The 27,493-nt window shown below is 48.2% G+C and overlaps 1 protein-coding gene across 3 annotated transcripts in view; it reads right to left on the reverse strand.

The window, feature by feature from the left end:
• Positions 1–4,438: 4,438 nt before the first annotated feature.
• Positions 4,439–27,493, reverse strand: part of CLPB (ClpB family mitochondrial disaggregase) — a 141,803-nt gene continuing 118,748 nt past the window's right edge. For all 3 annotated transcript variants that reach the window (XM_012745070.2, XM_012745068.2, XM_012745072.3), the window contains 9 exons: positions 19,062–19,139; positions 17,744–17,799; positions 13,042–13,086; positions 12,511–12,672; positions 6,628–6,784; positions 5,773–5,846; positions 5,486–5,605; positions 5,158–5,262; positions 4,439–4,753 (listed from right to left, as the gene is read on the reverse strand). In XM_012745070.2, coding sequence (XP_012600524.1) covers positions 4,505–4,753; positions 5,158–5,262; positions 5,486–5,605; positions 5,773–5,846; positions 6,628–6,784; positions 12,511–12,672; positions 13,042–13,086; positions 17,744–17,799; positions 19,062–19,139 — 1,046 coding nt within the window. In that variant the 3' untranslated portion in view covers positions 4,439–4,504. The remainder of the gene's footprint in view (positions 4,754–5,157; positions 5,263–5,485; positions 5,606–5,772; positions 5,847–6,627; positions 6,785–12,510; positions 12,673–13,041; positions 13,087–17,743; positions 17,800–19,061; positions 19,140–27,493) is intronic.

Consider the following 27,493-nt stretch of genomic DNA (forward strand, 5'->3'; position numbering starts at 1 on the left):
CTAAGAAATTATCCATTTGCTCTGTTTTTAAATTTGTTGCCATAGAATTTTTCTATTATTATTCTCAATTCTTCCACATACATGGTTATGTCTAATTTTTCATTCTTAAACTGAACCCCCCCCCCTTTTTTTGGCTTCTTTTCCCTTTATCAGGCTCAGGAAATTTTATCTATTTTTCTTTTCTTTTCTTTTTTTTTTTTTTGAGACAGGTTCTTATTTTGTCACCCAGGCTAAAATGCAGTGGTGGGAACCCAGCTCACTGAAACCTCAAACTCCTGGACTTAAGCAAACCTCCCATCTTGACCTACCAAAGAACTGGGGTTACAGGCAAGAGCCACTGTGCCTGGCTGGTTTTATCTATTTTATTGGTGCTTTCAAGAATTGTTTTTTAATTTGTACTTTTTCTTGTGTTTTATTTTTCTACCTGATAACTGTAGCTTTTATCTTTATTGGTCTGTTTTTCTTAGGATTTAAATGTGTTTCTTTCCTAAATTTCTTTTCTTTTTTTTTTTTTTTGAGACAGAGTCTCACTCTGTTGCCCAGGCTAGAGTGAGTGCCGTGGCATCAGCCTAGCTCACAGCAACCTCAAACTCCTGGGCTCAAGCGAGCCTCCTGCCTTAGCCTCCCAAATAGCTGGGACTACAGGCATACGCCACCATGCCCGGCTAATTTTTTCTATATGTATTAGTTGGCCAATTAATTTCTTTCTGTTTATAGTAGAGACAGGGTCTCGCTCTTGCTCAGGCTGGTATCGAACTCCTGACCTTGAGCAATCTGCCTGCCTCGGCCTCCCAGAGTGCTAGGATTACAGGCATGAGTCACCGCACCAAACCGTTTCCTAAATTTCTAAATCACTACATACCTCTGAGTTTTTCTTTTTGAACAATAAAAGTGGTACATTTTCATTTTCAAATCCAGCCATATGTATTCTAGGATCCTCAATAAGGTATATGGGTCTCACCTTGTTCCATTTGCTCAGAGCTCCAGTCCTGGTGGGTCTCACTGCTTGGCCACAAGAACATGACAAATAAAAGTATGCTTAGCAAACAAATGATACTGTGGCTGTCCCAGGGCCCACTGTGAAGATCTGTGCTTGCTGCAGGTCCCACCTACCCGTCCAAATATTCTTGGAGCATCCATTATGTAGCGTTGTGCCAGGTACCATGAATAGAATATTGAGCTGAACAGCTGGGTATTTGCCCTCTTGGAGCTTACAGTCTAGTGATGAAGACAAGAACAAGTAGAGCAAGTGAGCTGAGCACTGCCCAGGATGCTATGAAGTGTAAGATAATGGGTCCAATATCACATTGGAGGTCTAGCAAAGAATTAAGTGATAATTAAGTTCCTCAGAATCTGAGGGTCTTACCCTGTCCCCTACCCTACTCTCATGAAGGTGGCTATTGGGTTTTCTTGTATAAAAATTTTCTGGTTTTTAGTTATATGCCTGTTGTTCCTTGGTTAATTCAACCAAGGGATTGAAAGCCAGACATAAGACCTTTATCCCGTAGAAATACTGCATGGTCACTGACTGGCTTAATTAGAGGCTCTAAGAGAAGTCTGAACACCAAACAGAGAGAAAGGAGAAGCAACAGAGATAGCAGGGGAGAAAAAATAGCAAAGTCAGGCCAGGCGTAGTGACTCACACCTGTAATCCTGGTACTTTGGGAGGTTGAGGCAGGTAGATTGAGGTCAGGAGTTTGAGACCAGCCTCAGCAAAAGCAAGACCCTGTCTCTACAAAAAATAGAAAAACTAGCCAGGTGTGGTAGCACGTGCCTATAGTGCTAGCTACTCAGGAGGCTGAGGCAGGAGGATTGTTTGAGCCCAGCAGTTTGAGGCTACACCACTGCACTCTAGCCTGGGAAACAGAGCAAGACCCTGACTCAAAAAAAAAAAAAGGAATAGTAAAGTCATAAGAATGGCAGTTGCAAACCCTATGGTACTGAAATGGAACCGAAGGTATCAATATAAACTCATGGTTTTTAATAATATACAGATGGATAGACCTGATAATAAATTCAGATGCATGTATTTGCATGTATTAACATATATACATACATACATATATATATAATTTCCTAGCTCTGTCTGCTGAGAGGTCCTAGAAGTAATGACACTCCAGTAGCAATGAGTACAGACCTTGGTTTCTAGTATCAAGAAATCATTTGGTTTCTAAGTTCCTTTTTTCTGGAATAAAAGGAACAGAGAGCTTCTTAGAGAAATGGCTGATGTCACAGCTGGGACAGGAAAAATGTGAAGCCTGGACTATCCTGTGGTACCAGAAAGTAAGGAAGTGCTTAAAAAATGATGAGGGCAATGCTGAAACAACACAGGAGCAAACTTGAAAGAGTTCCCAATGGCCAAATCTGGGCCAATCTGAGCAACAAAGTAAACTATGTCAGTGTTAGATTATAACCCATAGACTAAAACAAATATCCATTAGTTCACAATGATATGTTATCAAATAAATAAATGGGGGAAAAGGGACAGCTCTTCCTTATAGCAGAATACCAATGAATAAATATAGATAGAATAAGGAAACCAAATCATTATCAGGTGAGTATAACATTAATACCTGTTATAAGCAAGAACCATTGATGACGGAAGCTAAAATCAGTAGGCAAAATTCTAAGGATAAATAAGACATTTATACAGATTTAAAGTACCCAGAAGATTATCAACTTCAAAGGTTAAATTCACAATTTTACAGTGGAAAAACTTGACACATACCATCGTAGCCATGTGACCAAAGTTAACCCCACCCCGTGCTTGGAGGCACTGAGGAGGACACAATTATCACTTCTGTGGTCATCTTGCTCAAAGTGTAGACCTTCAATCTAATCATGTAAAAACATCAGACAAACCCAAAATGATTGACCTGGACTCTTCAAAAGTGTCAAAAGACAAAGAAAGATGGAGAAGCTGCCACAGGCTGTCAGAGATAAAGGAAACATGACAACAAAATGTAATGTGGGATCCTGGGTTGGATCTTGGACCAGAAAAAGGGGAAAACTGGCAAATTTCTAATGTCTGTAGAGAGATAAGTTAGTAATATTGTATCAATGTTAATTTCCTGCTTTTGGTAACTACAGTATGGTTTTATAAGATATTAATATTAGAAGCTGGGTGAAGGCATATGGGAATTCTCTATTTTTGCAACTTTCTGTAAGTCTAAAATTCTTTCAAAACAAAAAGTAAAAAAAATAAAAAACAGCAGTCACTGAGGTAGGGAGCAGCAGACACAGCTCCTGAGAGGCTGGACAGTGACTGCTGGAGCATCTGCTGGAGCTAACATCCTGGATTCTGACTGCCTCGTACCCATCACATTATATGACACTCTTCCATCACCCAAAGGACTCTGATTCCTGCTCCCATTCTCGCTCCCTGAAAGAGACTAGCTAACACTCGGAGGGTTCCATAAAGGCCCTATGGGGGAAGGTGGATGGAGTGGTTATCAATGGTGGCTATTGCAGATAGTGCCCAAGGCTGCACCAGGCTATAGAGTTGCTGTGTCCTTGCTAAGCTTGGGCTGAAACACAGCTGTCCTGTTAAATGCCCTTGAGGGATGGTGTTTAGATCCTTTGCTTAGTGACTAACATGCAGATTGTATAAATTGCATGTTTTTTCTAGGCTAATTTAACTGGTACAGCAGTATAGATAGGGCTGAGGCAGATTCCATGGCCACAGGGGCAGGCCTGACCCTGTGGTCTCCCCCTACAGCTTCCTAGAGTCTATGGCATTAGTCTCCTAAGGAGGCCCCTGCAAAGCTGAGCTTGCCTGGTCACCTGGGGCTGCTGCTCAGTTGCACAGTAGGGTAGGATAATGAACCAGTCAGGGTCCCTCCTACTGACCTAGTCCCCAAAACTGGAGAAACATGGTCTGGCCTGATCCTAGGACATAGGGTAGGGAGGCATAATATGGCAGTGGAAAGGGGAAAGGGTCTATTGGGTGAAATGCATGAATTTTAGGGCATGGAACGAAGTGGCTATAGACTAAATTGTAGAACCATCTGTGCCCAGGCTCTGCATTCTTCCTCCACTCTCAGTGGATACGTTCTGGAGACCGAATTATATGAGGACCAGCAGAGGGTGGCAGGTCACAGCTTGGTCTCTGTCTTCTTCTAGCCTGATCTAGTCTTAGCTGTCATATTTCTGAGCTTCCTGGGAACACAATACAGCTCCAGTGACTATGTGGTATGGGGAACATGCTAGAAGACAGAGATTTGGCTCCTCCCTCCTCCTTGCCTTAAAGAGGTGAAAGGCAGCTCCTCTCCTGCAGACTTGTTAGCAGATTATGGGCCTTTAACAAAGGGGCTGGGCTTGGGCAAAATTCCTGCTTTAGGCTTTGGGGTTAGGAGGGGTCTTCTAGGGGCTGTGAGCAGGTAAGCAGGCCTCAGGCTGGGTAAAGAGGAGGGAGAGGCATGAGGGGAAGCTAGGTCAGTTGCCATGCCATAGCCGAGGGGCCTTTATTGGATGTTGAGGGCACGTATAGGCAAGGAGGTAGATGCTAGATGGTGTAGCACACCTTCTCAGGGTGTAGGGGTGCCCGGATGTCCAGTTTGCGGGTCTTGCTGTCCTTATCAATGATCTCCAGCCGCAGCTTGGGTAGACGCTTCTCAGCCTGGGGTGAGGGCGGTTCTGGGTTCTTGAGTAGCTGCTTATCTGAGTCCTCCACGGTGATGCGCAGAGTACAGCCCCCTGGCAGCAGGTCTTGCTCGTAGGCTGCCGCCAGCTGGTTCACCACACGGCGCTCTACCTGCAGGTGGTGGTAGGCGAAGTGGTCATCACCACCTCAGCCTGGGCTGCCTCCATCCCTTACTGCTAGGGTGAGTCAGAGACCTTCTCTGAGCCTCAGTTATCTCATTTGCGAAGTGGGGCTAATAACACCTAGCTTGTAGGACTGTGCTAAAGGCTTAATGGTGTCAGTTTCTGATGCTCCCAGCCATTTCCCACTCCTGGGAGGGTTCTCTGGGCCACCCTCCAGACAGGGGTTTTACTTGATCATCTTGTGTTTTTGGTTCTGAAGTGGCATCTGCTCTGGGTGTGAATTCCAGCAGCCGAACTGTAGAGAGACAGGCTGGGAGCCCAGGGGTTGGGTCTGGGGGGCACTGGGGAGGGAGGTCTGGAGGTAGTTCACTTCTCTCAGGCTCCTGTGCTCACCTCATGTTTGATAGAACGGGCGCCATAGTGCACATTGTAGCCGTCGACCAACACGTCTGCCACCTCACGGTCCCAGAGCAGTGTGATATTGTGCCTTTGCTTGGCCTGAGACAAGTCAGACAGAAACATGCCTGCATGTGGGCCCAGTGTTTTCCCTTTCTCACCACTCTTCCCTGAGGCCCAGCCCTGTGAGAGACATCCACCCCCAAGGCCACTGGGCCCACACTACTGTGCTCCACCTTTTGGGGGATAGGGTGTTCCCAGTCCCGTGCTCCATAATTCCAGTGGCCAGATGTCCCATCCCCACCCATAAGCAGTCCCCTCTTACCCTCTTGGCCCAGAAGTTTAGTTCCTTGTTGACTAGTTGAATGAGCTCCGAGTGGCAGAAGGGGAGGAAGTAGACGATCTCATTGATCCGTCCCAGAAACTCATCCCTCCGGAAGTGAGCCTGCAGGGCCCGGTCAGGGATGAGGTGAGCTCAGTGATCCACAGGGGTAAGGGGAATTATTGGACTTCATTGGGGAAGGGAGGGGGCTTCCATATCTTTAGGATGGCTAAAGTCCCCCCTCCCCCAAACTTAGGCTCCAGCAGGAAGTACCAAGAAAACCCTCTTACTTTCAGGATGGGGCGAATCACATTCTCCTTGAAGTTCTTTGAGATGGTGATTTTGTCACTAATCTGGACATCCCCTGTGGAGACAGAATCACAAACTGCTTGCTTCCTACACTTAGCTTTGGAGGCTGTACCTGCTGCTCAGCGCTACCTATGAAAAGAGCCCTGTTTCTGCCCCTGTCTGTGTGATCCTGGTCAAGGTCTAAGGCTTTCTGGGCTTTGGCCTGGTCTCCTTGCCTGACTAGGTACTTTCTGGGGCCCTTCCAGCTCTCATGCACCACAAAGCCTGGGGTTTCTTAGGGTGGGAGTCATGTGAGGGAGGGAGAGGAGAAGAGTCAGGAGCAGGACTTGAGTTCTGACCTGGAGGAAGGGGGCAGGTTCAATCCTGAACAGACACAGCCTCCTGCCTGATGTGCTCCTCCTTTGTAGCACTCTCCAGGGCCTACTTCTGCAGGAAGCGGCCCTGAGTGGAAAAGGCTGTGTCTGTTGCCATATAGTTTTTGACCTGCTGTGCCCTCGTTGCACCAAAGCACCTCTATCTGTTGAGTGTGCATCTCTTTAGTCCCCTAAGACCTGGCCACCTTCTGGCCCTTCACCCTGGTGTAGCTCTGTCTATCCCTGTCTGGAATCTTCCTATCACCCAACAGACTTGGGCTTTCTTGAGGAAGCAGGGGCACTGTTTGTCTGTCCCCCTCCACTACCTGGTATGGTGCCTGGTGTCTGCTCAGAGTCAGCTAGGGACAAAGCTACCTACTAGGACCCTCCCCTGGGACCAGGACCCCAAGTTACATCCTTGCCCCCAGGAGATGGGCCGATGGCCTGGTCACTGGCCCAGAGAGCTCAGGTCAGCCACCATACCAAGGTTTTCAGCAATACGGTTACGGCTCATCTCCAAAGCTTCCTGCCTCAGCTGCAATGCGTGTTGTGCGATCTCATCACTGGCCACGTTGGAGGTCATGATGAAGATGGCATCCTTGCAGTCAATCGTCTTCCCTTTTCCATCTGTCAGCCGACCCTGGGAAAGAAAGGGACTGTATAGACTGGGCAGGCTTTAGCACTCTTAGTCTCACCTCGTCCAGGAGGCCTCCCCAGAATGCTCCAGCCCTCCTCCTCCAAGCCCCAGCAGTCAGCTGCTCCCTCCTCTGGGTTCTCTGAGCACTGGACTCACACCCTGGCTACTGTGCTCCTGCCCTGGCTGTAACTGCTCCAGCTACTGAGAGCGTCTTCAGGTGAGGCTGTACCTGCTCTCTGGCATTTCTCAGGGCACCCAACTATTCCTGGTAACCAGAAGTCAGTTAGGTTACCCACCTATCCATCTGTCCAGCACACTTTCCTGGAGGCTCTGTGTTGGGGGGCACTGGGTAATCACTGAGCCTTCAACATACTCTGAATCTAGACAAGCGGTGAGACCCAGGAAACACAGGTCAAGTATGATGATAAAGGAAAGCACAGCTGGTGCTCGAGTTCAGAGGAGGGTATTTTATAGGGCTACTGTGAGGACTAGATGTGGTCATACTGGTGAAAGGTCCTTAGAAAACCATGCTGTGCAAATGTTCAGAACTATTATTACCAGAGCAGATATATCATAAATTTAAACAGGTATAATCTCTACATTTGTGGAGCTGCCACCAGGCCTGACAGATAGACGGAAAATAAGGTTCCTCCTTTGACCACCTGGGGAAGTTTCCTTGGAATCTTTAGCTTTTTCTAGAAGTGACATAGAAGGAGGCATCTGTACTGGAGACAGATGTGCCAAAGGAAGAGAAAAGGAACAAACAGGAAGAGAAGGGAGAAGAGACAGAAGAATTATAAAAGTATAGTATTCTGGGGCCAATCAGCTTAAGGGTACACACAGAGCCCCATCCACTCAGCAAACCTCTAGGGTATCACTGCACAATAGCACTTTATGTCATTTATAACAAAAGCCATGATCAGGGACTCATTGAGCAAAAGCGATGGAGTGGCAACGGTGAACACTGAAAGGCAATTCTACTTTCATTACAGGTGTTCTGCTTGGTGCTTTCCATGCACTATTTCATTCCAACCACTAGAAAGTAGCTCCACGAGGGCAGCGATTGGGTCTTGTTCATCACTGCATCCTAGAACACTGTCTGGCACAGAGTAGGTGTTTGCCACCTGCTTGCTGAATACCTGAATCCTCACCACCACTCTCAGAGGTAGGTGCACTTACGGCCTCTACAAAGAAACTGAGGCTCAGAAAGGCTCAGTCACTTGTTCAAGGTTTCACAGCTAGGATACAGTGGAGCTGGGAGTTGAACTGTCTAACCTTAGAGCCCATGCCCTTCCCTCTGCACCTGGCTACAGAGGGTATACCAATGGTGCTGGATAAATGAAGCCTCATTTTCCTCTCCTCAATGAGATTTTCTCAGAATTCTGCCAAATTCAGTCTGCATCCTTTGATCCTCACTGGAGAGAAGCATCTGGGACAGGTGCTAGGGAGAGGGAGACCTGCCTGAAATTTCCTCTGGGAGGCAGACAAAGCATAGCTCCTGCCAACCTGGGAAACATGGCTCTGGGGACAGATCACTGACCTCAGCCTGCCTAGCCAGTGATGGTGGGCCCTGCCCCAGCCACAGGGTCTGCCCTTGTTTCTAAAGCCAGTGTAATGGCAAACCTGCTCCTGTCCCTTAGGGGCAAAGGAGAAAGGAATGTGCATCAACTGAGCACCTACTGCATTCTGTATGTTTTGCAGTATGTATGTACTGCATTCTGTATATTTTCCAGCTTTGCCTTACACTGGCCCTTGACACAGGGCTCTGAGAAAGAATTAGTTCCAAAGTGGTCTTCTATTCGCAAGCAGCCTGGTGATTGTGGTCCTAGAGCTGGTCACTCTCCTGTCCCTGCTGTGGGGTGGGAAAAGGAGAAGCAAGGGTGCAAGTGGATGTTTCTGAGCTTTTGCCATCAGCTTTTCATTCTCACCCCCTGCTTATGGGTTCTAATACAACAGAATCCACTGAGAGCAATATTAGTTTTGGGGACCAGGTCTATGTGTGTGATATGTCCAAGCATGTACATATAACACTGTGTATGTTCCACACTCACTTCGCAGAGCTCATCCCCGAGGACTGAGTTCACACACTGCTGTACTGGCCCAGAGCAATAACCCAGCAGCAATTTCATTCCAAGAGATCAAAGCTCTGCTCATAACTGGGCCTGAGGATGGGTCCCAGGTGGGTGAGGGGAGCAGGTGCAGTGCACAGCTGACCCAAAGGGTGACTTTCAGTGCTCATATCTCCTCCTCAGTTTCCTTGGCAATAAAGAGGTGTCCCAAAGAGGGAGCTGTCCCTGTCCCACCAACAACCAGAGCAGGCACATCCTGGGTGGGGCTTGAATGCTCACCCCATGGTTATAGGGCTACTCTCTTACTGTCTCAAGTATGAATCCTCGAAGGGGGCAGAAAGGGGTGAGCTCCCTGGGGAGCAGTGTCTTCCTGAGACTTTTGCCCTGGGCTGTCAGCTGTGCAATCCAGACATCAGTCCTGCTTGGTGTTATGGTGACCGTGATAGGGTTCTTTCTTTTCAGGGCCCAGGCTTGGGAGAACTGGGGTGGGTGGGAATGGGGGACTTCCCTCACACCCCCACCTGGTTTAGGTGCCCTCACAGCTCCTGACACTTGCTACTTATCCCTAGTGTAGCACCTACCATAGGGGACTGAGCTGCCTTCTGGCTGCCTGTCTCCCCCACTCATTTATGACACCAAGATGGGGACTGTGTCTGTTTTGTCTGTGCCCCCTCTTGCCCACACAGTGCCTCATGAATAAACGAATGGGCCACATTCTGTTTGCCTTCCACCTCTAGTGATTTCCTCTTGACTCTTCCCTGATAGGTCCCGAGGCTCCGTTTGTAGCCCTCTCTTCATCTCTGCCTGGGTGAGGGATCTCATCCATTGCTGGGGCTTCCGCTAACTTCTCTATGCTGAATGATTCCAGAATTGCTATCTTTAGCCAGACCTTTCTGAAGCTCTAGACCCGTAAAACTGACGAACGGCCTCTTGGACATCTCCATCTGGCTGTCCCGCAGGTACCTCGCTTTCGAAAATGCCAAACCTCAGTGCCTCGCCCTCCTTTCCCAGCTGCTGTTCATCCTGCTGTTCCCTGCCTCAGATGATGGCCGTAGCAGCTGACAGGTCACCCAGGCCAGAAATCTAGCCACTGGTCACCGCTGGCTCCTCACAGTCAACCTCCTAATAGTTTTCTCTAGCCCATGGCCTCCCCAGCAACAGCCTGGGCTCCCCAACAGTCTCCTTGCTGGGGCCCTTTCTCCCGCCTGGTCCACTCTCTACACAGCTGCTCACAGGAGCTTTGTCAGGAGAAAATCTGACCATGTTTCTTTCTTGCTTAAAGTCTTTCAAAGGCTCCTTACTCTCTGCCAGAGAAATCCATACTGTTGTGCCTGGCATTTTAACTGGGCCTTGTCTACCTCACCCACCTCATCCCTGCCACTCTGTCCTCACTTTTGCTCTACGATACTGACCAGCTACAGTTCCCTGAGAGTACTGGGCAGTTTTGTGCCCTTGTGCTTTTGTACATTAGCTTTCTGCTGCTGGCCCTTTTTCACTCTGCTCATCTAGCACTTACTTATCTGTGAAAGGTCTGCTGAATTACTGTTGGATTAAGTTAGTCAAAAGAGAACTTCTCCTGACTTTGCAGGCTCTGGGAAAGGTTGGAGTGAACGTGACAAGGTCCTGTCTTCAACGAGCATATATGCATAAATCTGGCTAAGTAAAGTCGGATGGCAGCTTTGGTCAACGGAACCAAGAACATCAGAAACTGTCAGCAGGGAGGTGGGAGTGGGCTTGGGCATGACAACAGCTGCAGAAATTTCTATCAACTCCCTACAAGTCAGTCAGTGGAGTGAAGTGGTGGCAGGGGGTGGACAGGGCCGTAAGCACCTTCCAGGTGGGGCTGGTTGTTTCAGTCAGCAGTCCTTCTTTCTAGTCCAAGGATGCCATCAGGTGTACCTCTCCAGGGGTGCAGAGGTCAAACAGGCTGCTATGCTCACCCTCCCTGAGCTCCTGTCCTTTGAATGCTTCAACTGAGGACTGACTTCTCTCTTTTGGCCCTAGCTACGTGGCAGTCATTTAAGCTGCAGGCTCTAGAACTGGGCAACTTGGGCTCAAATCCTCAATTTTCCCTCCCTGGCTATGTGGCCACAGACAAATTGCTTAATCTAACCTCAGTTTCCATATCTATTAAATGGAGGCAGTAATAATAACTATCTTTGGAGAGCTGTTGAGAGGATTAAATGAGTTGATACGTGTAAATTTTTTAGAACAGTGAATGGCACATAAAGTACAACTACTACCCTGTCTCCTTCCCACCTGTCTACTAAGCAGAGCACTCCCAGAGGGCAGGAGTGGGTCTGGGCCATAGCTGTGCACCTGAATCCCATCAAGAGGCTGGAATGGATCAGAGGCCTCAGAGTACACATGTGAGTAACTGAATATGTGACCCCAGAAGGACTGGCCTCTTCTTCCTCAGCAGGAGGTCCAGGAGGCTGGGAGAAGCTGAGGGGCAGGGTAAGAATGTTGGGCCAGGTGGGGAAGGCAGCAGGCAGCTGGTGAGGAGATCTGGATCTAGGATCACAGTATTCAATGTGCTGTCTGATGTGGCGGTGTCCCTCCCTGTGCCTCATGTGACACAGGAAGCAAACCACCTTCCCATTTCCCCAGGATTGGAAGGGGCTAAGTAGAAAGGGGGGCTGGATTCCATCTGGCCAGGCGCTGGCTAAGTAGCCACTGCATGGGAGGAGAAGAGAAGCCTCATTACTGGTTCAGCCCTTGGCTCCTCATGTTTTTTTGACAGGGCAAGGACCTGAAAATGCAGAGGTCATCCTCTCCCAGGACCATAAGCAAGCCCTCACCTGGCTGTGAGTGGTACAGAGGGGCAGAACTGGGGCTCTGGGATCAGATATATCTGTAGCCCAATCTTGGCTCCTTACACAGTAGCTCTGTGGCCTTGGGCACATCATTTATAACCTCTCTGAACCTCAGTTTCTTCATCTGTAAAATATAAGACAATTTCTACCTTGCCTGGCTATTAGCGATAATGTCTATTAAGTCTTTAGTACAGGTCTAGTACATAGAATGTACTGAATAAAAGTGAGTTCTTCTCTCCATTTAGAGCTTACCCCTACTGGGGGGAGGACTGTACAGTTTGTGAGGAGCCTGGAGCTCCTCAAAAGAAAAGGGCTCTGTGAGCCAGAGTATTACCATCTCATCATCAGCAGTGGCAACAACAATATTATCATTTTTAAGAACTGGTGGGAACAATGTTTGACACACAGGGAGGAACAAGAGCTCTTTGAACCAGAAGAGTTCTTGGAGCTTATCCCATCCAGCCTCCTTGTTTGTTATATGATGTCCCTGAAGCCTAGAGATGGTGACTTGCCAAGGCCACAAAGCCAGTCAGGAGTAGAGCTAGAACTAAAAATTCAGGTGTCTTTCTCCTGGCACCTCTGCCCCACTATGTTTCTCTAGAAGGTGGCCTGGGCAGCCGTGACATTTCAACTCTTGGGCAGTGCTGGTCTTCCCTTGAGTGCCCCACCTGGGCCCTGGTCCAGAGAGAGGCTAAGCCACGTCTGCTAAATGACTGAATGTACACATGTGGGAGCAGCAAGTTGAGGAATGACCATATCGCCTCTGGGCCCTTGTTTTCTGCTGTTCACAGCCCGACACCTCCAGGTTTCCCCCCACTTCGTCCTGGTCCAAGCTGACTCTCACCTCATCAAACAGCTGCAGCATGATAGTGAGCACATCTGGATGGGCCTTGTCTACTTCATCGAAGAGCACCACAGCATTGGGGCACTGCTTCAACTTCTTGGTCAGCTGGCCACCCTCCTCGTGGCCGACGTAGCCTGGTGGGGACCCAATAAACTTGGCCACCTAGTGGAAAGAAGGAAACATTCTAGGAAGGCCTTTTAGTGCTTTCAGTTTCCAATGTGGGGCATGTGTGGGAAGATGGCTTTATACACTATTAAGACTGCCTGTCTCAACAAGGATGGTCAGCTATCTCTCTTCTGGTGTGGCAGAGAGATGGGAGGGCGGACAGATCTTCTCTATGTTTCCTCTTTAGAGAAATCCTATGCACAACAGATCAGTGCCCCTGCTGCACACCTGTGCTCCCAAGGACAAATCCCAAGGCTGTTGGAATTATCTGAGGCCCAAAGGCCAAAATGACAAGTCATATGAAATACTAAGGTAGTCATGTCTACAGGCCCTCCAACCCAAGCTTCATGGAGGATTCTCACTCACCTCATGTCGCTCCTGGAACTCAGACATGTCCAGCCTGATGAAGCCCTGTGTAGAAACAAGCAGGCACCACGTCCATTTGGAGGCAAGAAGATGGAAAGAAGGGTTAAGGAGGAGAGCATCTAGACTATCCCCAAGGCTTTCAGACCACACCAATCCAAGATCTTCTATCTCATTCTCAGGACATGTCTCCTTTTCTGTCTACTCACCTCCCACATGAATCCCTCATTCTCTACATTACTAAAGGCAAATCATGTCTCTGACCTTCTAAATCTGACTCAGAACGTCTCTTCTTTCAGGCAGGCTTCTACTGGTCTGACTACCACATCATCCCCCTATCCACCCACCCCACATTTCCTGAGGGCATTCCGTGTGTGCCAGGCACTGGAGCTACAGCAAGGAACGAGTCTTGGTCTGTGTCCTTGAGGAGCACCCCTTCAAGTGGTGCAGACACGGACAAAGTCAGTCACCCCCGGTGTGGACTGTGATGAGCAATAAATACCCAAATGGTTCCATAGTGCCCTGAAACTGTGTTAGTCTGTGTGCGGAACAAGTTCCTTTGTTTTAGTTTAGTTTTCTTTAAAATGAATACATCTTTTAATTTATTTATACTTCTTCATTTCATTTAAAAGATAACCATAATGTAGCTTGCAGCCCTTCTCCCTCCACCACTGGGCTGAGAGGTGATTTCCAAGGAAGTGGCCCTCTGGGATAAGGGCCATGGTTAGCCCCAGGGGAAGAGAATGCCTTGTAGTGTGTGAGTGAAAAGAGTTAGCACATGTGGAATGCCCACTCCTTTTTGTGAAGAATTAGCTGATTAGGGAGTGATGAGGGCATTCACAGGTGCTGGGTCTACCAGCCAGACTGGGGTTCCCCACATCCCCGCCGGGCTCCTCTCCTACTGGCATGTGCTTTCACCTAAGGAACAGTACTGACTGCTACTCTTGATTTGGAGATGGCAGAGTGCCAAGATCCTCAGAGGGGGCAGTTAGCTTGGCCACTGATGAGAAATTCACTCAGTGGGAAGAGCCCTGGGGTTCTGCCTTGTCTGTGTGGCCATGGACATACCATGCCCCCTTTTGAGCTACATTGTTCCTGTGTAACAAAGGCTCTTGGCTCCTCTTCCTGCCTCATCAGGGCCTGAGGAGAGGACCTGATCCAAGAGGACAGACAGGGCTAGAGCAGCTATCAAGGCCACATGGGGGAAACCACTGCTATTGGAGTGCATGGGGCATGAGCCAGCATTATTCCCAGAAGGTCCCCAGGCAGCTCAGCCAAGAGATAAGCAGGCTTCAGGAAGGGTGGGAAGATGGCTATGGGGAAGCAGGGATGTTGTTCAGAGGTAACAATGTGCTGCAAGCCACAAGGGGCTTAGAACATGTGCTAGTCTATGAGGTAATCACTGTTATCATCCTTGCTTTACAGATGAGAAAACGAAATCATAGATTAAAGTAACTTGCCCAAGGTCACCCAAGCTTGGCAGTCTGGCTCCAAGTCTGCTCTGAGCCATTAAGCTATACTACCTCATATCTCCCCTTCTGCCAATCAGCTGGGCTCTTGGCAGTCTTCACCTGAAGGGTTCTGAGCTTTGTGCCCAGATGTCAATCAATGACCCAGCATACAGGGAGTATAGACGCTAGTGCTTACTTATGTCAAGTGACCTACGTTCTCATCCTAGTTCTTCTAATGATTTTCTATGTAACTTTGAACAAGTCTTTGGGCTTGATTTTCTTGGCTGGAATCATTTTGGTTTCACATGATCTTAGCCTGGGGTTATCTACAAAGTGAGGCAACAATAACATCCAATATGTATTCCTTTACCCTTCCTAATAATCCAATGAGATAGGCATCATTATTCAACCCACTTTACAGATGAGAAAACAGATGTATGCAGAGGTTCCGGCCAACTCCACATAGTAGGGTAGAGTTGGGATTAGAACCCAGGCTGCTAGACTCAGATACTTGTTCTTCATCCCTTCATCTTACTACCACTATAATGGCAAGTCTTTTGGCCTCTACTTCAAGATGTGTTCACAAGACACCATTAAGGTTCTTTTTCTCAAGGATTATTAACTCTAGTAATGAAAGCTGCTCAATTTGGGAGAAAGAGCACACAGACTAATGAGAGAAGAAAATAAGCTCAAAGGTAGAACAGATAAAGAAATTATATAAATGTGCAAACAATGCCTTGTGAGGCAGCGAGGTCTGGAGCTATTAGTGTCTCTTTACAAATGAGGAAACTAATGATCAGAGAGCCAGAACTAAAATTCAAGGCACTGGCCTCCCAGGCCAGTGCTCATTTCACTTTATCAGCCATCTTGGGAGGCAAATGAAAGGGAGCTCCTGTTTGGTAAGAGCCTATTTTACACTGGACCCTGTATATGACACTCTCCATACATCACTCCTTAGGTCCTGGGGGTGTCAGGTGCACTGGTTAGACAGCTTAGAGTCCAAGAGTCTCTTGAATTTTGAAGGCAGGTATCCAACATGACTGTCACACTGCCAGAAAATGTGTATGCTAAATACAGATTCTATAATGAGTTGGCCCACAGAGCTGGTCCAGGTATAGAAGTTTTACAGAAGCACCACCAATGGTTTAAAAATAAAATATATGGATTTATTCTTATGCCTCTCATCTCCCTACGTGAAACAGGGACAAACTGATAAGTTTGCAACCTATCCTCCAAGAATAACGGTACTGAGTGAGAAGTTGAGATACTGGATTCTAGTTTTACTTCTTTCCCTAACAAGTGACTTTGGATAAAGGCCTCTTAATGCTGTAAGGTCTCAGTTTTCTCATCTGAAAAGTGGATCTAATTTAGCATCTATGCTATCTTCCTCATGGGATTAAATAAGAGAGTAGATGGGGTGCTGCTGAGGAAAGTATGAGGCAATGAATAAATACAAGTCAAGGGAGTAGGCACTTACTGTGTACTTGATCCTGAGCTAGATGTGTCTCATATTATCTCACTTGTTTAAGATAACCTCAGATATAGGATTGGATAGCTTTACCTTAAGGCAAAGACCTGAATCTTTGAGGGATAAAATAACCTGCCTAGAGCCAGCAGGAAGCAGAAGGACTGGAATTTGAGCCAAGGAATGGCCAGCTCCACAGCTCTGCCCACCACAGTCCACAGCCTCCAAGGGGTGATGGTGTTCCTTCCTTCTTCTGGGTGAGGCGAGTGTTGAAGGATGCCATCATCATGCCTTTAGAACATCCTGCACTGCTGTAAATCTGTCTTCCATTTAAATGTGCCAACTAAAAAATTACTTGCATTATTAGTCTTTTAACAAGCCCCTTCTTTCTACACCAGCAAGTCAGCAGATCCTTTCCTTCTACTCTCACTGTGTATGAAGACATATGAAGACAGCGTGGATAAGGAGATCATAATTTGTAATTAAATATTAACCTTTCTGACAGTATTAAAATTAAACCACTCAGAATTCTTCATCCCTAATCAGGTGGTTCCTGCCTATAACTGCATCTTCCTTAATAGTCCTGCTAGTTTATGGCCCCTTCCAGAGTGCTAATTGTTTCAATCGCTGCCAACCTGATGAATTGTCTTAAAAATGCTCCTCTAGTCAGAGCATATTAGTGGTGGTGCTACTTCTTGCCTGCCTGCCTGCCTGCCTGCCTGTCAAGTAGGTCTGCTCCAGGTTTGGCTGAAGCACAGCAGAGCTCCTGGCGGAGCCAGGGAGGCTTAAGAGGCTTCAGTCAGTTATCAGGCAGAGAGCGGGCTCAGAGGGACATAGTCTGAGCTACCTCGTTTCTTTGGCTGCCAGGCTCTCAGGGAGGTGACAGGGAGCAGAAAGGACAGTAGCAGAACAGGAGCCCAGGAATTTGTGCTTCTGGAGCCTTTTGGCTGGTTGAGGCCTAACTAACTCCTTACCACCTTGGCTGGGGAGGCTCCTCATGGACACTAGGCAAGAACATCTGGGCAACCTATAGTGGTGGGCAGGGGGACCGCTCATAGGAGAAGGTTTGGCTTTTGTTGAAATGTTTCTGTGTTCTCTCTGAGAATTGTGCTCTTTGCATGAAAGCATTTCCTGTCAGCCTATAAAGTCCAACTCAGCAGCCTTGGAAAGCCCAAGGGTGAACAAATATGGACGGGGATGGCTCTTTCCTATGCAGATCCAGGGCTCTAAGCCATGGGGGAAGGAGGACCATGAGCACCTGGGCTTAAGAACAAAAAACCGTTTAAAAGCTCATGCAGGATGGTGAGAAGATATAAGGCATCCTCTTATTCCTACACAGCTTATTCCTCTAGCACAGCACTGACTTCATCAGACAGTAGGGTATGTTTCTAAAGCTGCTTCCCTCCCCAGCCTGAGCTCCTTCAGGCAGGGAGTGTGTCCTCATAAATGCTGTATTAGCAGCAGCTAGCACAACACCTAGCACAGGATAGATGCTTGAAAATGTTGTGTGTATGAATCTCATTTGGTTCTCTCCAGAGCCCCAAGAGTCAGGCAGGGCAAGGAATATTATTTCTATTTCATAGATGAAGAAACGAAGGCACAAAGAGATGAGATAATTTGCCCAAATCCCTGGAACAACTGGTGGCCAAGTTGGGGCTAGAGCTGAGGCCTGCTTCTCGGGCAAGGCCCATCTTTTTGATTGGCTACGACCAGATTCTGAGAGCCTCAGATTTTGGGGGGATAGTGGGTCTCCATGGCCTGTGGATCAGGCCCAGGTCCTAGCTCTTACCTTTTTGGCATCTTTGTGCATATATTTGGCTGTCTGCTTGGCCAGCTCTGTTTTTCCTAGTAGGAAAGAAGGGAGAAGAGCTGGGTTAGGACCAGATGACTATCTGCTGGAATGAAAGAATACTAGAAATGCATGAATGCTGGAAAGAATATTAATATATCCTATGGATGGGATGTTGATGCTCAGAGAGGGGCAGCAACTCTCCCAAAGTCACCTAGGACATTGATGGTGAAGCTGGGACCAGAATCAAAGTTTGCACTGCATCTTGATTTTTCTGTGGATGGGGATTGAAGCCTTTTCTCCCTATAGCATCCTAAGAGTAAGAGGCGGACTCTTATAATCCAGAGCCAACTTGTCCTTTAAGTCTAGCACAAACCTCACCTACCTCTCTTAGGAGTGCCCTGACCTCCTGGCTCACTGCCCTGTATCTCTCAACGCTCATGTCAGCCAGGCCTTGGAATCGCGAGCCAAAAAGAGACTTGGAGGGAAGGGAGACTACTTCTCATTGGCTTTTACAGCCCTTCTTCATAACATAAAGAAGGAATGACAATACCAAAATGGTGGCTCTGAAGGGCCATTTGGTATGATGATAAAGCCTTTAGAAGCCACTGTCTAGCATAGAAGTTTTAAAGTTCTATAGTATTGTGGTCAGGTGGTAGTAAACTTTTGGGGCCCTACATCTGAGGGAGAGGCCCATGAAGATGCTGGGAGGGGAAAAGGAGGCAACTAAAGCATGAAATTCTCCATCAAGACCATGCTGGGAGGTGGTGGTGGAACAGAGCGGGGTCTGTGAGGGCACAGAGTGAGGAGGTGAGAATGCCTCAGATAATCCAGTCCAATTGGCTAGAAAAATACCCAGCCTATTTCATTGCAACCAATTTTGCTATGCACCTGGCACTGTGCTGGTCATCAGGGGCCTTCTTTTGCCTTTTAAAGCTAGGCAGTACTGAATATTTTTGGTGTGCTGGCCAGAAGAGGTGCTTCAGTTGTTCCTGAAGGGGAGGTTGTGGGGATGCAAAGTGTCTGGACCAGGGCTAATGGGTCCTGGAGGGCCTGGTCCTCCAGGTGAATTAGTCCTTGCACCACAGCTTCCATCGGGAGGGGTATAACTCCAGCTCTTGGTAACATGACAGATGGTAAAAAAACACAGAGCCCTCTTTTCTTGGGGGCTCTATAATTTAGAGGCAGTTGTTTTTGGAGCTGGCAGTTGAACTAGAGGAGGTCGTGGGGCCCTGGCCCACAGCAACTGGCGCTTTCAGGCTTGGGTTGGGCACTCCTTCAGCTCTCCTTCCTCACTGGCTGATCTGCTCCCAATTACCTATTCCAGAAGATCCCAAGAAGAGGAAGACCAGAGGGTGTTCTTCGTCGTACCAGCCATTCTCCTTCCTCCGGATCGCTACGGCCAAACACACAAGATGGGGAGGGAGGCAGATAAATCAATGACACAAAAGGCAGGATAATTATCACTAAGTATACAATATGTTTTACTGCTCTGCGCCCACTCAAAGTCCTCACTACCATTAGTGCTGCCTAATCTGATTAGCTGGCAAGGCCCCTAGAGACACCTAATCAGGTTAGCATGGATTTGGAAAGCTGCCCAGAGCAGATTTCGGATAAAGTTTTCCAGGATGAGCACTCAGCGTTGCCAGGGAAACTGAAAGGCGGGTGGATGGTGAATGGAGGTGAAGGGGGTGGGAGATTGGTGAAGGAGAATTCAAGAGGAACTTTAGCACCAGCTGGTTACCAACTACTTATCATTGGTGGGAGTGTGGGCCTGCCTTCTATGCAAATAGGAGAGGCAGAAGCCCATGGCAGGGCCCTGGGGATCTGGGGTGTGGGCTCTGGACTCTTTCCTATTTGGAGAAATGAACGTCTGGTTTACTGTCTAGATCAGGAAGTGGAAACATAGCCAAATGCATTTCCTGGAAACCAATCAAAGGTAGTGTACAGCTCGGGGCATGGAAGGGGTAAGCCATTGGTTAGCATCTCTGCTTACCATTGCCTCCAGTGGTGGGAGGAGGGGGAGTGTAGGGAGTGGGACAGATCTGTACTAGTTTCCTTGGGGGCTCAACTCTGTTACAAGACTTGACCTCTTCTCTTTACAAGGAAGTATGTAATCAAGGGCTATGCATTCAAGGTGAGAAAACTAAGTACTTAACTACAGAGTGGGAGAATCAGGTACAGAAGCATCACTCAAGAATAAGAGCAGGGGGTGAAGCTGGGCATAGTGGCTCACATGTATAGTCCTAACAACTAGGGAGGCCACGAAGGATCGCTTGAGGAAAAGAGTTCAAGACAAGCCTGGGCAACATAGTGAGACCCTGTCTCTAAAATATTTTTTTAAAAATTAGCCAGGTGTGGTGGCATGCACCCGTAGTCCCAGCTACTTGGAAGACTGAGGAAGGAGGAGTTTAAAGCTGCAGTGAGCTATGACAGCACCACTGAAATCAGCTTAGAGTGAGATCCTCCCTATCTCTAAAAATAAAAAAATAAAAAAGAGCAGGCAGTGGAGTGAGGCAGAACTGTAAGAAGAATCATTTATTGATCATGCTGTGTGCTACACACAATTGGAAAATTCACCAACAATGTATTTATTCAAGACCCACACAAACACCCTGAAAGGAAAGTATTATTCTTAACTCCATTATACTGAACAGGAAACTGAGGCAACAGATAAAGAGACTTGCCTGAGTCACACAATTAGTAGATGGTAGAGTTGCTTTTCTCTCTAAACCTGTGTTCTTTTTAAAAATCACATATGACTGCTTAAAGTGAGTACCAATTTGGGCTGCATTAATGGAAGCATGGCAGTAAGAAGCAGGAAGGAGACAGAGCACTGTGTAATGTCAAGCTCAGTCTGCAGATGAAACAGCATGTCTGGTCTGGTCCCCAGAGTATTGGGGGAGATTAGCAAAGGGATATATGTCAGGCATATAGGCCTGGAACCCTAGTCAATCAAGAAAGAGTTGACAATCTTAGGAATGTGCCTGCTAGTTTTGAGGTGCTAAGATCCTAAATACTAATACTATATACTATGTGGCTGGGTTTCAAAGAAGTGACTGCAGAGGTTGGGAAGAGGTGTAACTGAAGATGAGTCACAGAGGCTGGGCAGGATTTGGAGAGGCAAAGGTAGCCATGATAGAGGTACAGAGACAGGAATGAACAAGAGCAGGGGTAGGTGGGATCAGATTATTCTGGAATATCTGTGTTAGGAGCTCTGCTCCATGCTTCTGGTCTTTCTTACCTCAATCTCTAATGTTCCTATCTAAAGTACTACTTTCTGTCTAGTTCTGGCCTCAGCAGAAACAGATGGAAGCTGTGCAACCTCATGGACATCAGACTAACCCCTTGGGCCTGCCCAGAAGATGCTGAGAATCTTGGAAGAGGATTGGGAAAACACTCAGTCCAACATTTCCCCTGGGCTAGAATCCAGATCTTCTCTAAACTAACTAGCCCAGGTTCTCTGGAAGGGTTGGCTATAAGGGGAACCCACAGACTTTTAGGTAGCTGAATGGTGGAGATAAAGAGGGGGAAGGTCCAAGCCTGGCTGAGGAGGGAGTCCCTGGTCTCCCGACAGAAACAGGGAGCTGGGGTGGGGGTATTTGGGGAAGTGAAGGTATTAAAATGGCAAAGGCTAGACTGCTGTGAACACTGTGTCTGGAAATGTGTTTGTGTGTTGAGGTGGGGGTGAGAGATGGGCCATCTGAAAGGAGCCATATTCTTCTAAAAGTTGACTAAATTGAGAATCTAGGTTGGGAAGAAGCTGAGCATGAATGGTGTTCAGGCTTTGTGGAATACCGAGAGAGGCGGACATACCCAGGCATCCTCCCAGGTGACCTGGGGGGAATTGGGTTCCCCAGGGTATCATGTACCTGAGGTTCTGATCTTGGCTTTTCTTTCAGAGTAGCATCCCAGCCCACCGAGCGCTGCACACTGCTGGGCTTTGCAGCACAAAAAACACCATGGAGAATGTGAAATTGAATTATGCCTGGGGCCATCTTTCCCCCTTCTTTTCTAATAATGCACCTGGGAGAGAGCTCTTTATAATGCCAGGCAGCCTCCACTGCACAGCTGTCCCTGGTCAATTCTGCCTGATCCAGGGCATGAGTCTGGGGTGGGCTTGATGTGGGCCCCCCATGAAACAGGCGAAATGCCAACCATTAAACAATTACAACTCTGGATATTTCTAATAAAACTGAAGAGAAAAACGGCCAAGCAGATGGAGTCCGACAGAATGAAAAATGGAGGCTGCTAGGAAGGACTGAAGAAGGTGGGCCCCAGTGTGTGGGGCTGGCAGGGTGGCTGAGGACTGAGGCTGGGAGCCTGGAGGCTCCTGTCAGGCCCTGGGAGAGGATGGGATAGACAGAGACCTGGATGGGCCCATGTGAGGTGGGGCCATAGGTGTTAGTGCTCTTAGTGTGGACCAGCAAACACACAACTTACTCTGGCACTTCATAGTCTATTAAGAACTTCTGTGGACATAATTTCGTTTCAACCTTGTTATGACCGTATGAGGTAAGTACAGCAGAGGAACTTGATTCCCGTTTTATAGATGAGGAGATATGTACAAAGAAGTCAGGTAACCTGCTCAAGGTTACACAGGTGCATAAATGAAGACCCTGGGCTTTAATCTGGCTGACTCTTTGGCCTGTACTTTAGGAACTAACAGGAAGCAGTGAGCTCTCCCAGGCTGGCTTTCAGATGCTCCAGTACCTCCTCATACCCTTGCCTCACCTGGAAAAAGTTACCTCTGTGGTCTTTTAATCTGGCCTGCTCAGCCACTCAACACATGGCCTCAAGAGGCCCTGTCCCCAGACCCTGCCCTGACCACTGTTCTGGGCTCGAGATGGTATCACAGCGCTCTGCACAGGCAGCTCGGCCTCCTTCCCCAGCCATTCCCGTCTCTGCACGTGCTGACTGGGCTCCTCTGCCTCCCTACATGTTGTGCCAGTGCCACCATGCTTGTGTTCTGCCTTCTGGCTATGTCTGTCGCTATGGACCACTTTAAAGCTCACCTGCAACAACTCTTTTCCATTAACTCCACCACACCACATTCACTCCGTTAACTCACAGGTCTATATTCTCTGGTCTGCATTCACCTACACTCAGGGTGCAATGGTGGAGCAGGTAGGAGTCACATGATCTAGCTTATAGTCCTGCCTCTGTCACTTGCTAGTTGACTGACTTCGAATAAAATACTCCTTTAGAGCCTTAGTTTCTTCATCTATAAAATGGGAATAGCCACACATGCTGTGTCAGCCCCACATGAAGATGAAATAAGTTAACAAATATGAAAGCAATTTTTAAGTTGCAAAGAGTAGAGTAACAGTAAGAGTACAAATAATGGCAGTCATAGCGGCAGCAATGGCAGTAGCCATTAGCTTTGCCACTTTACAGATATTTCTCTCATCCTTACAATAATCCCGAGAAGAGGGTGTTATCTTCATTTTACTAAGAGGAGACTGAGGCTCCGAGAGGAGCAGTGTAAGGGATTTTGTCTGCCTGTGCCCTTGTATCCAGGTGGGAGGGTGTGCCCCCAATCTGTGTATTCCATGGGAACAGGTGCTGGCTATTCTACTTCCTGAGGGACTTGCCCAACACTGGTTTAATACTTGTTGTAAATGAATTAATTCTTGGTCTTTTTAGAATTGCAAGGGGGAAAGAACAGGTACTTTAACTCTTATTTTACAGAGGAGAAGAGTGAAGCATGGACCCAAGAGTCTTTTAGCACTCTAGATGCTTACTACTGCCCTTGGGTGAAGAAGGCTTCTACTCTTTTCTGAACCCCTCTCTAGGGAGCCTTATGCATTTGTTCAGCAAACAAGCTCTGTGCCAGGGGCTGGGGCATCCACAGAGGCCGAAAATAAGGCTTGTTACTTTGAAGCAAATGCTGTTATGAAAACTGTGAGTTCCAAATGGGGTGGGGGCATCGAGAGAAGTATGGGAAGAGCCATTTGTGTCTGACTGACATTTGTGCCTAAAGGATGAGAGGGAGGCTGCCAGGCGGTTGGGGGTATGATGGACATTCTAGGAAGAAGGCCCCATCGCGTGCAAAACCAAAGAGAGCCAAGAGCTGCCTCCTCCTCCCACCCCAGGCCTATGCCTCCATCCATCTCAAGGTTCTGGGGCAGTCTGGTTGTGTTGACTCATCTTCCTTGCAAAGTTCTAGTGATCTAGTGTGGGAGGGACAAATTTGGAACATGTTTATCCCATGCCTGTGGCATCTCCTAGGAGATCCAGTCCTTCAGAGGAATTCTTATGGTTGAGAGTCATCCAAATGTCTATCAGCAATTTCCTGACTATCACTTATAGGTTTAAGGAACATGGTAAGTACTTAACAAGGGCCTACTGAGTGGATACTGGTGCCTCGGGTTTGGTGGATCATGAGAACATCTGAGTAAGGATTATTCTTTCTGCAGGCAAACTATTGCTGCTGAGTGGTTAACATCTTACAAATGCAAAGAATAGCTTCTGATGAGCCCTCCCATCGTGTGTGTGTGTGTGTATGTGCACATGTGCATGCTGGAGGTAGAAACCACTTGAGCAGCAGCCTTCCAGAAAGGTGGCTGAGATGAGACTATGTTGAGGAGGGGTGGAATGTCAAAACAAGCCCAGACTACATTCACTTGAGTTCAACAAGCTTTTATACACCTGTGTGCCCAACCCTGGGGGAAGTTCCTGACCTTTGGAGGGCCCTGAATTCAGAAGGAGGACTAGGGAGGGTGTCGTACAGAAGGCCTAGGTCTTCAGTGTCCCAGCAGGCAAAGAGGAAGGGCAGTCCGGGCAATGAGAACAGACATGGTATCGGGGTGGAACTGCAAGTAGCTTTGTAAGCTAGTCACTATCACTATCCGGATGTATTTCTCAGGTCAGAAACTAGGACTCAAAAGGAGGTCCAGAAAGGTGCAGGGCTGGGAAGATAATGTTTTTGGATTAGTCAGAGAGGGAAGTGAAGCACAAGATAGGCTGGTGTATCCTGGTGGCCATCTGAAGTGATGCTGAGATTCTGTAGCTCAGGCCTGTCTCCAACAGAGAAGAGCAGTTGAGGTAGGAAAGCTTCCTCAGGGGAGTACGTAGGCTTCAGAGGGTCACCTGAGACCAAGTAGATGGGTGTCAAGGCCAAGTCCCTGGTCAGAGGGAGTTCCAATGAAGCTGTCAGGTGCATGCTGGTTGACCTGCTGCCCAGGGGAGGCTTCTTAGAACAGGTCTGGAGAATCGCCTGCCTACCCCAGGGGCCAAAGGTCAATTAGTACGGTTGTAATAAACTGTTTTGTTACAGTCACATTCCCAGGATGCTTGTGTGCTACTGGAGAGCAGGTGCTACAACTCTTCTTTCTTCAGAACATATCATAGAGATGGACGAGGGGCTATAACAAATTTGTTAATTTCACAAACCACATTAAGCATCTACTTTGAGCAGGGTGTTGTGCCAGGAATTGAGAACACAAAAACGATTAAGTCATGGTACCCTCAAGGAGCCTGCAGTCAATTGCTCCTGAACTGAGTTAGGTGAAGTAAAAAGCACCAATGTGTCGGAGATGGGCTGGGGTGGGGTGGGAGGAGGGCCAGAAGGGAAAGATCGCAAGCAGGGAGAGTGGCAGCAACAAGTGCAGGCAGGAAATGAACACAGCATGTGCAGGGAGGCAGAGGCGGGCTGCTGTGGCTTGTGTGTGCAGGGCAGACGGGGCAGCAGCGGCTGTATGCCAGGTTAGGGCAGCAGGGGCCACTCAAAGTTTTACATAGGGAAGTGGCATTGTTAAATATGTGTTTTACAATGATCACTCCAGCTGGTGAGAAGAACTGATTCTAGGGGAAGGAAAGGAGGCAGGGAGACTGGTAAGGAGGCCACTGCTGTGGTTCATATGGGGAGACAGTGATGTCCTGAGCTAGGGCTTTGGCATTAGGAATAGAGGGGAAGGCCAGGTGTGAGAAGCATTTAGGAGGCAGAATGATAGAACTTGATACTTAATGGGCTGTACAAGGGGAGGGAGGGGGCCAAGAAAACATCTAAAGTTTCTATTTAGGAGGCTAGTGAATGGTGGTCCTTTATGCAGATCAGAACACGGGAAGTGGGCAGGCTAGGGAGAAGAGTCTTGTTCTGAATAGACAGCTGGTTGCTTTTCTGAGGAGCATGGTGGGGCTTAAGAGGTGCTGAGCTCCCAGGAGGTCTGCCTGCAGGGTAGGCACCCTCTCCTTCCCATGACCAAGAGCAGCTTTGGAATCTGGAAGGAGAGTCTCATTTTCAATGCCAAGGCTCTGGTTTGTGGTACACAGGTTGGCCCTGGTTTGGCTCCAGTGGCCCTAGACCAGACATGCCATAGGGCCTGCTGTGGGGGCTGGTGCTTTATCTCTTCCATTTGTAAGGTGGTAACTGTGCGCCAGCCTTGCTTAGAGGCCCTGCAGCTGGGGATCACACTGATAAATTCACTGTATTACTTTGCACAGATCAATATCCCAGCACTTACCAGGGGTTGATGTGACCGAAATTGGTTTCAGCCAATTCGTGAGGGTAATAAATGGCCATTTATCAAATCAATTCATTCTGCGGCACTTCTCTGGCTGCCCATCTTCATGGTACCCATGAGGTGCCAGGCTCCATCCAGCCAGTCCCTAGCACACATGTGACACTAGCCTAGAGGACCCAGGGAGGCCTGGCCTAGCCTCTGGATCCACCTAACTCGCACAGACCTGCTCAGTTTGAGGTTCTGAGGTCCTGGGTGCTGCTTGCCTACCACAAGTTCTGACCCAGAGAGTGCCTCACACTTCACCTGGGCAGGCAGCTGCAACCACCAGGCTGCCTCATTCCCTCATGCTTGGGTTCAGAAGCCTCTGGGAGCTGGTCACAGGGACTGAACATGGTGGTGAACATCATCACTGGGATCCCTAGCTTCAGGGCTTCTCAGCAAGGAAGGCACAGTTATCACCTTAGAAATAAGGGTAAAAAAGCACCAACCTCACCAAGCCCTCTGGCTTGTCTTTTCTAGGGTCATTGGAGCCACAGGAGGGCCAGCCTCCATACCACAGGAGCAGGACTAGGGACTTCCTGGGCAGCCATTTCACTTCTGGCCTGAGGCAGAGTTCAGGTGACAGGACAGGAGCTTTTAGGTGGAAGGAAGCACTCAGGGTACATATTCTGACAGCTCTCGGAGATGCAGAGCTGAATTGTGTACTCTTACTCTGTGCCAGTGAGAAGAAGAGACAAGGTAAGTGATGCATCGGAGGTCGGCATAGGGCCAGGAGAAGAGGTGAGCTGGGGCTGGGATTATGAGTCGGTTCTAGGTTGAAGGAAATAGGTGTGGGCTTGACCTAAAGAGCACAGGATGTAACTCAAGACTGTGAGCGTCCTGAGGACAGGGACTAGGTTTTAATCACTGCTGTCTGGCACATACCGGAAAAAGCATGTGTTTTGAGCCAGACAGTCCTGGATGTGGCATCCCATTACACACGTGAGGAAGCTGATGCTCTAAGAAGCTAAGCAAGTGCCTGGACTGCACAGCTGCTAAGCAGCAGACCTGCTATGAGCCCAGGTTGGCTAATTCTTTCCATCAATGCCTCCCACCAAACCCTACTTCTGTGGCGCTTCACCTCTGATGGGCTTGAGGAGCTGGTAAGAAGTAGGAGGTCACAGGACAGCAGGCAGCCTATAGAAAAATGACTGTGTAAGAAGTTGAGGGAAAACACTATGATGGCAGCTGCAGTCCTGGCCCAAGTGGATGTGAGACTCTGGCAAGAGACATTTCCTTAACCTCT

This window comes from Microcebus murinus, chromosome 4 (assembly GCF_040939455.1).
Source record: "Microcebus murinus isolate Inina chromosome 4, M.murinus_Inina_mat1.0, whole genome shotgun sequence".
Classification (NCBI taxonomy): Eukaryota; Metazoa; Chordata; class Mammalia; order Primates; family Cheirogaleidae; genus Microcebus; species Microcebus murinus.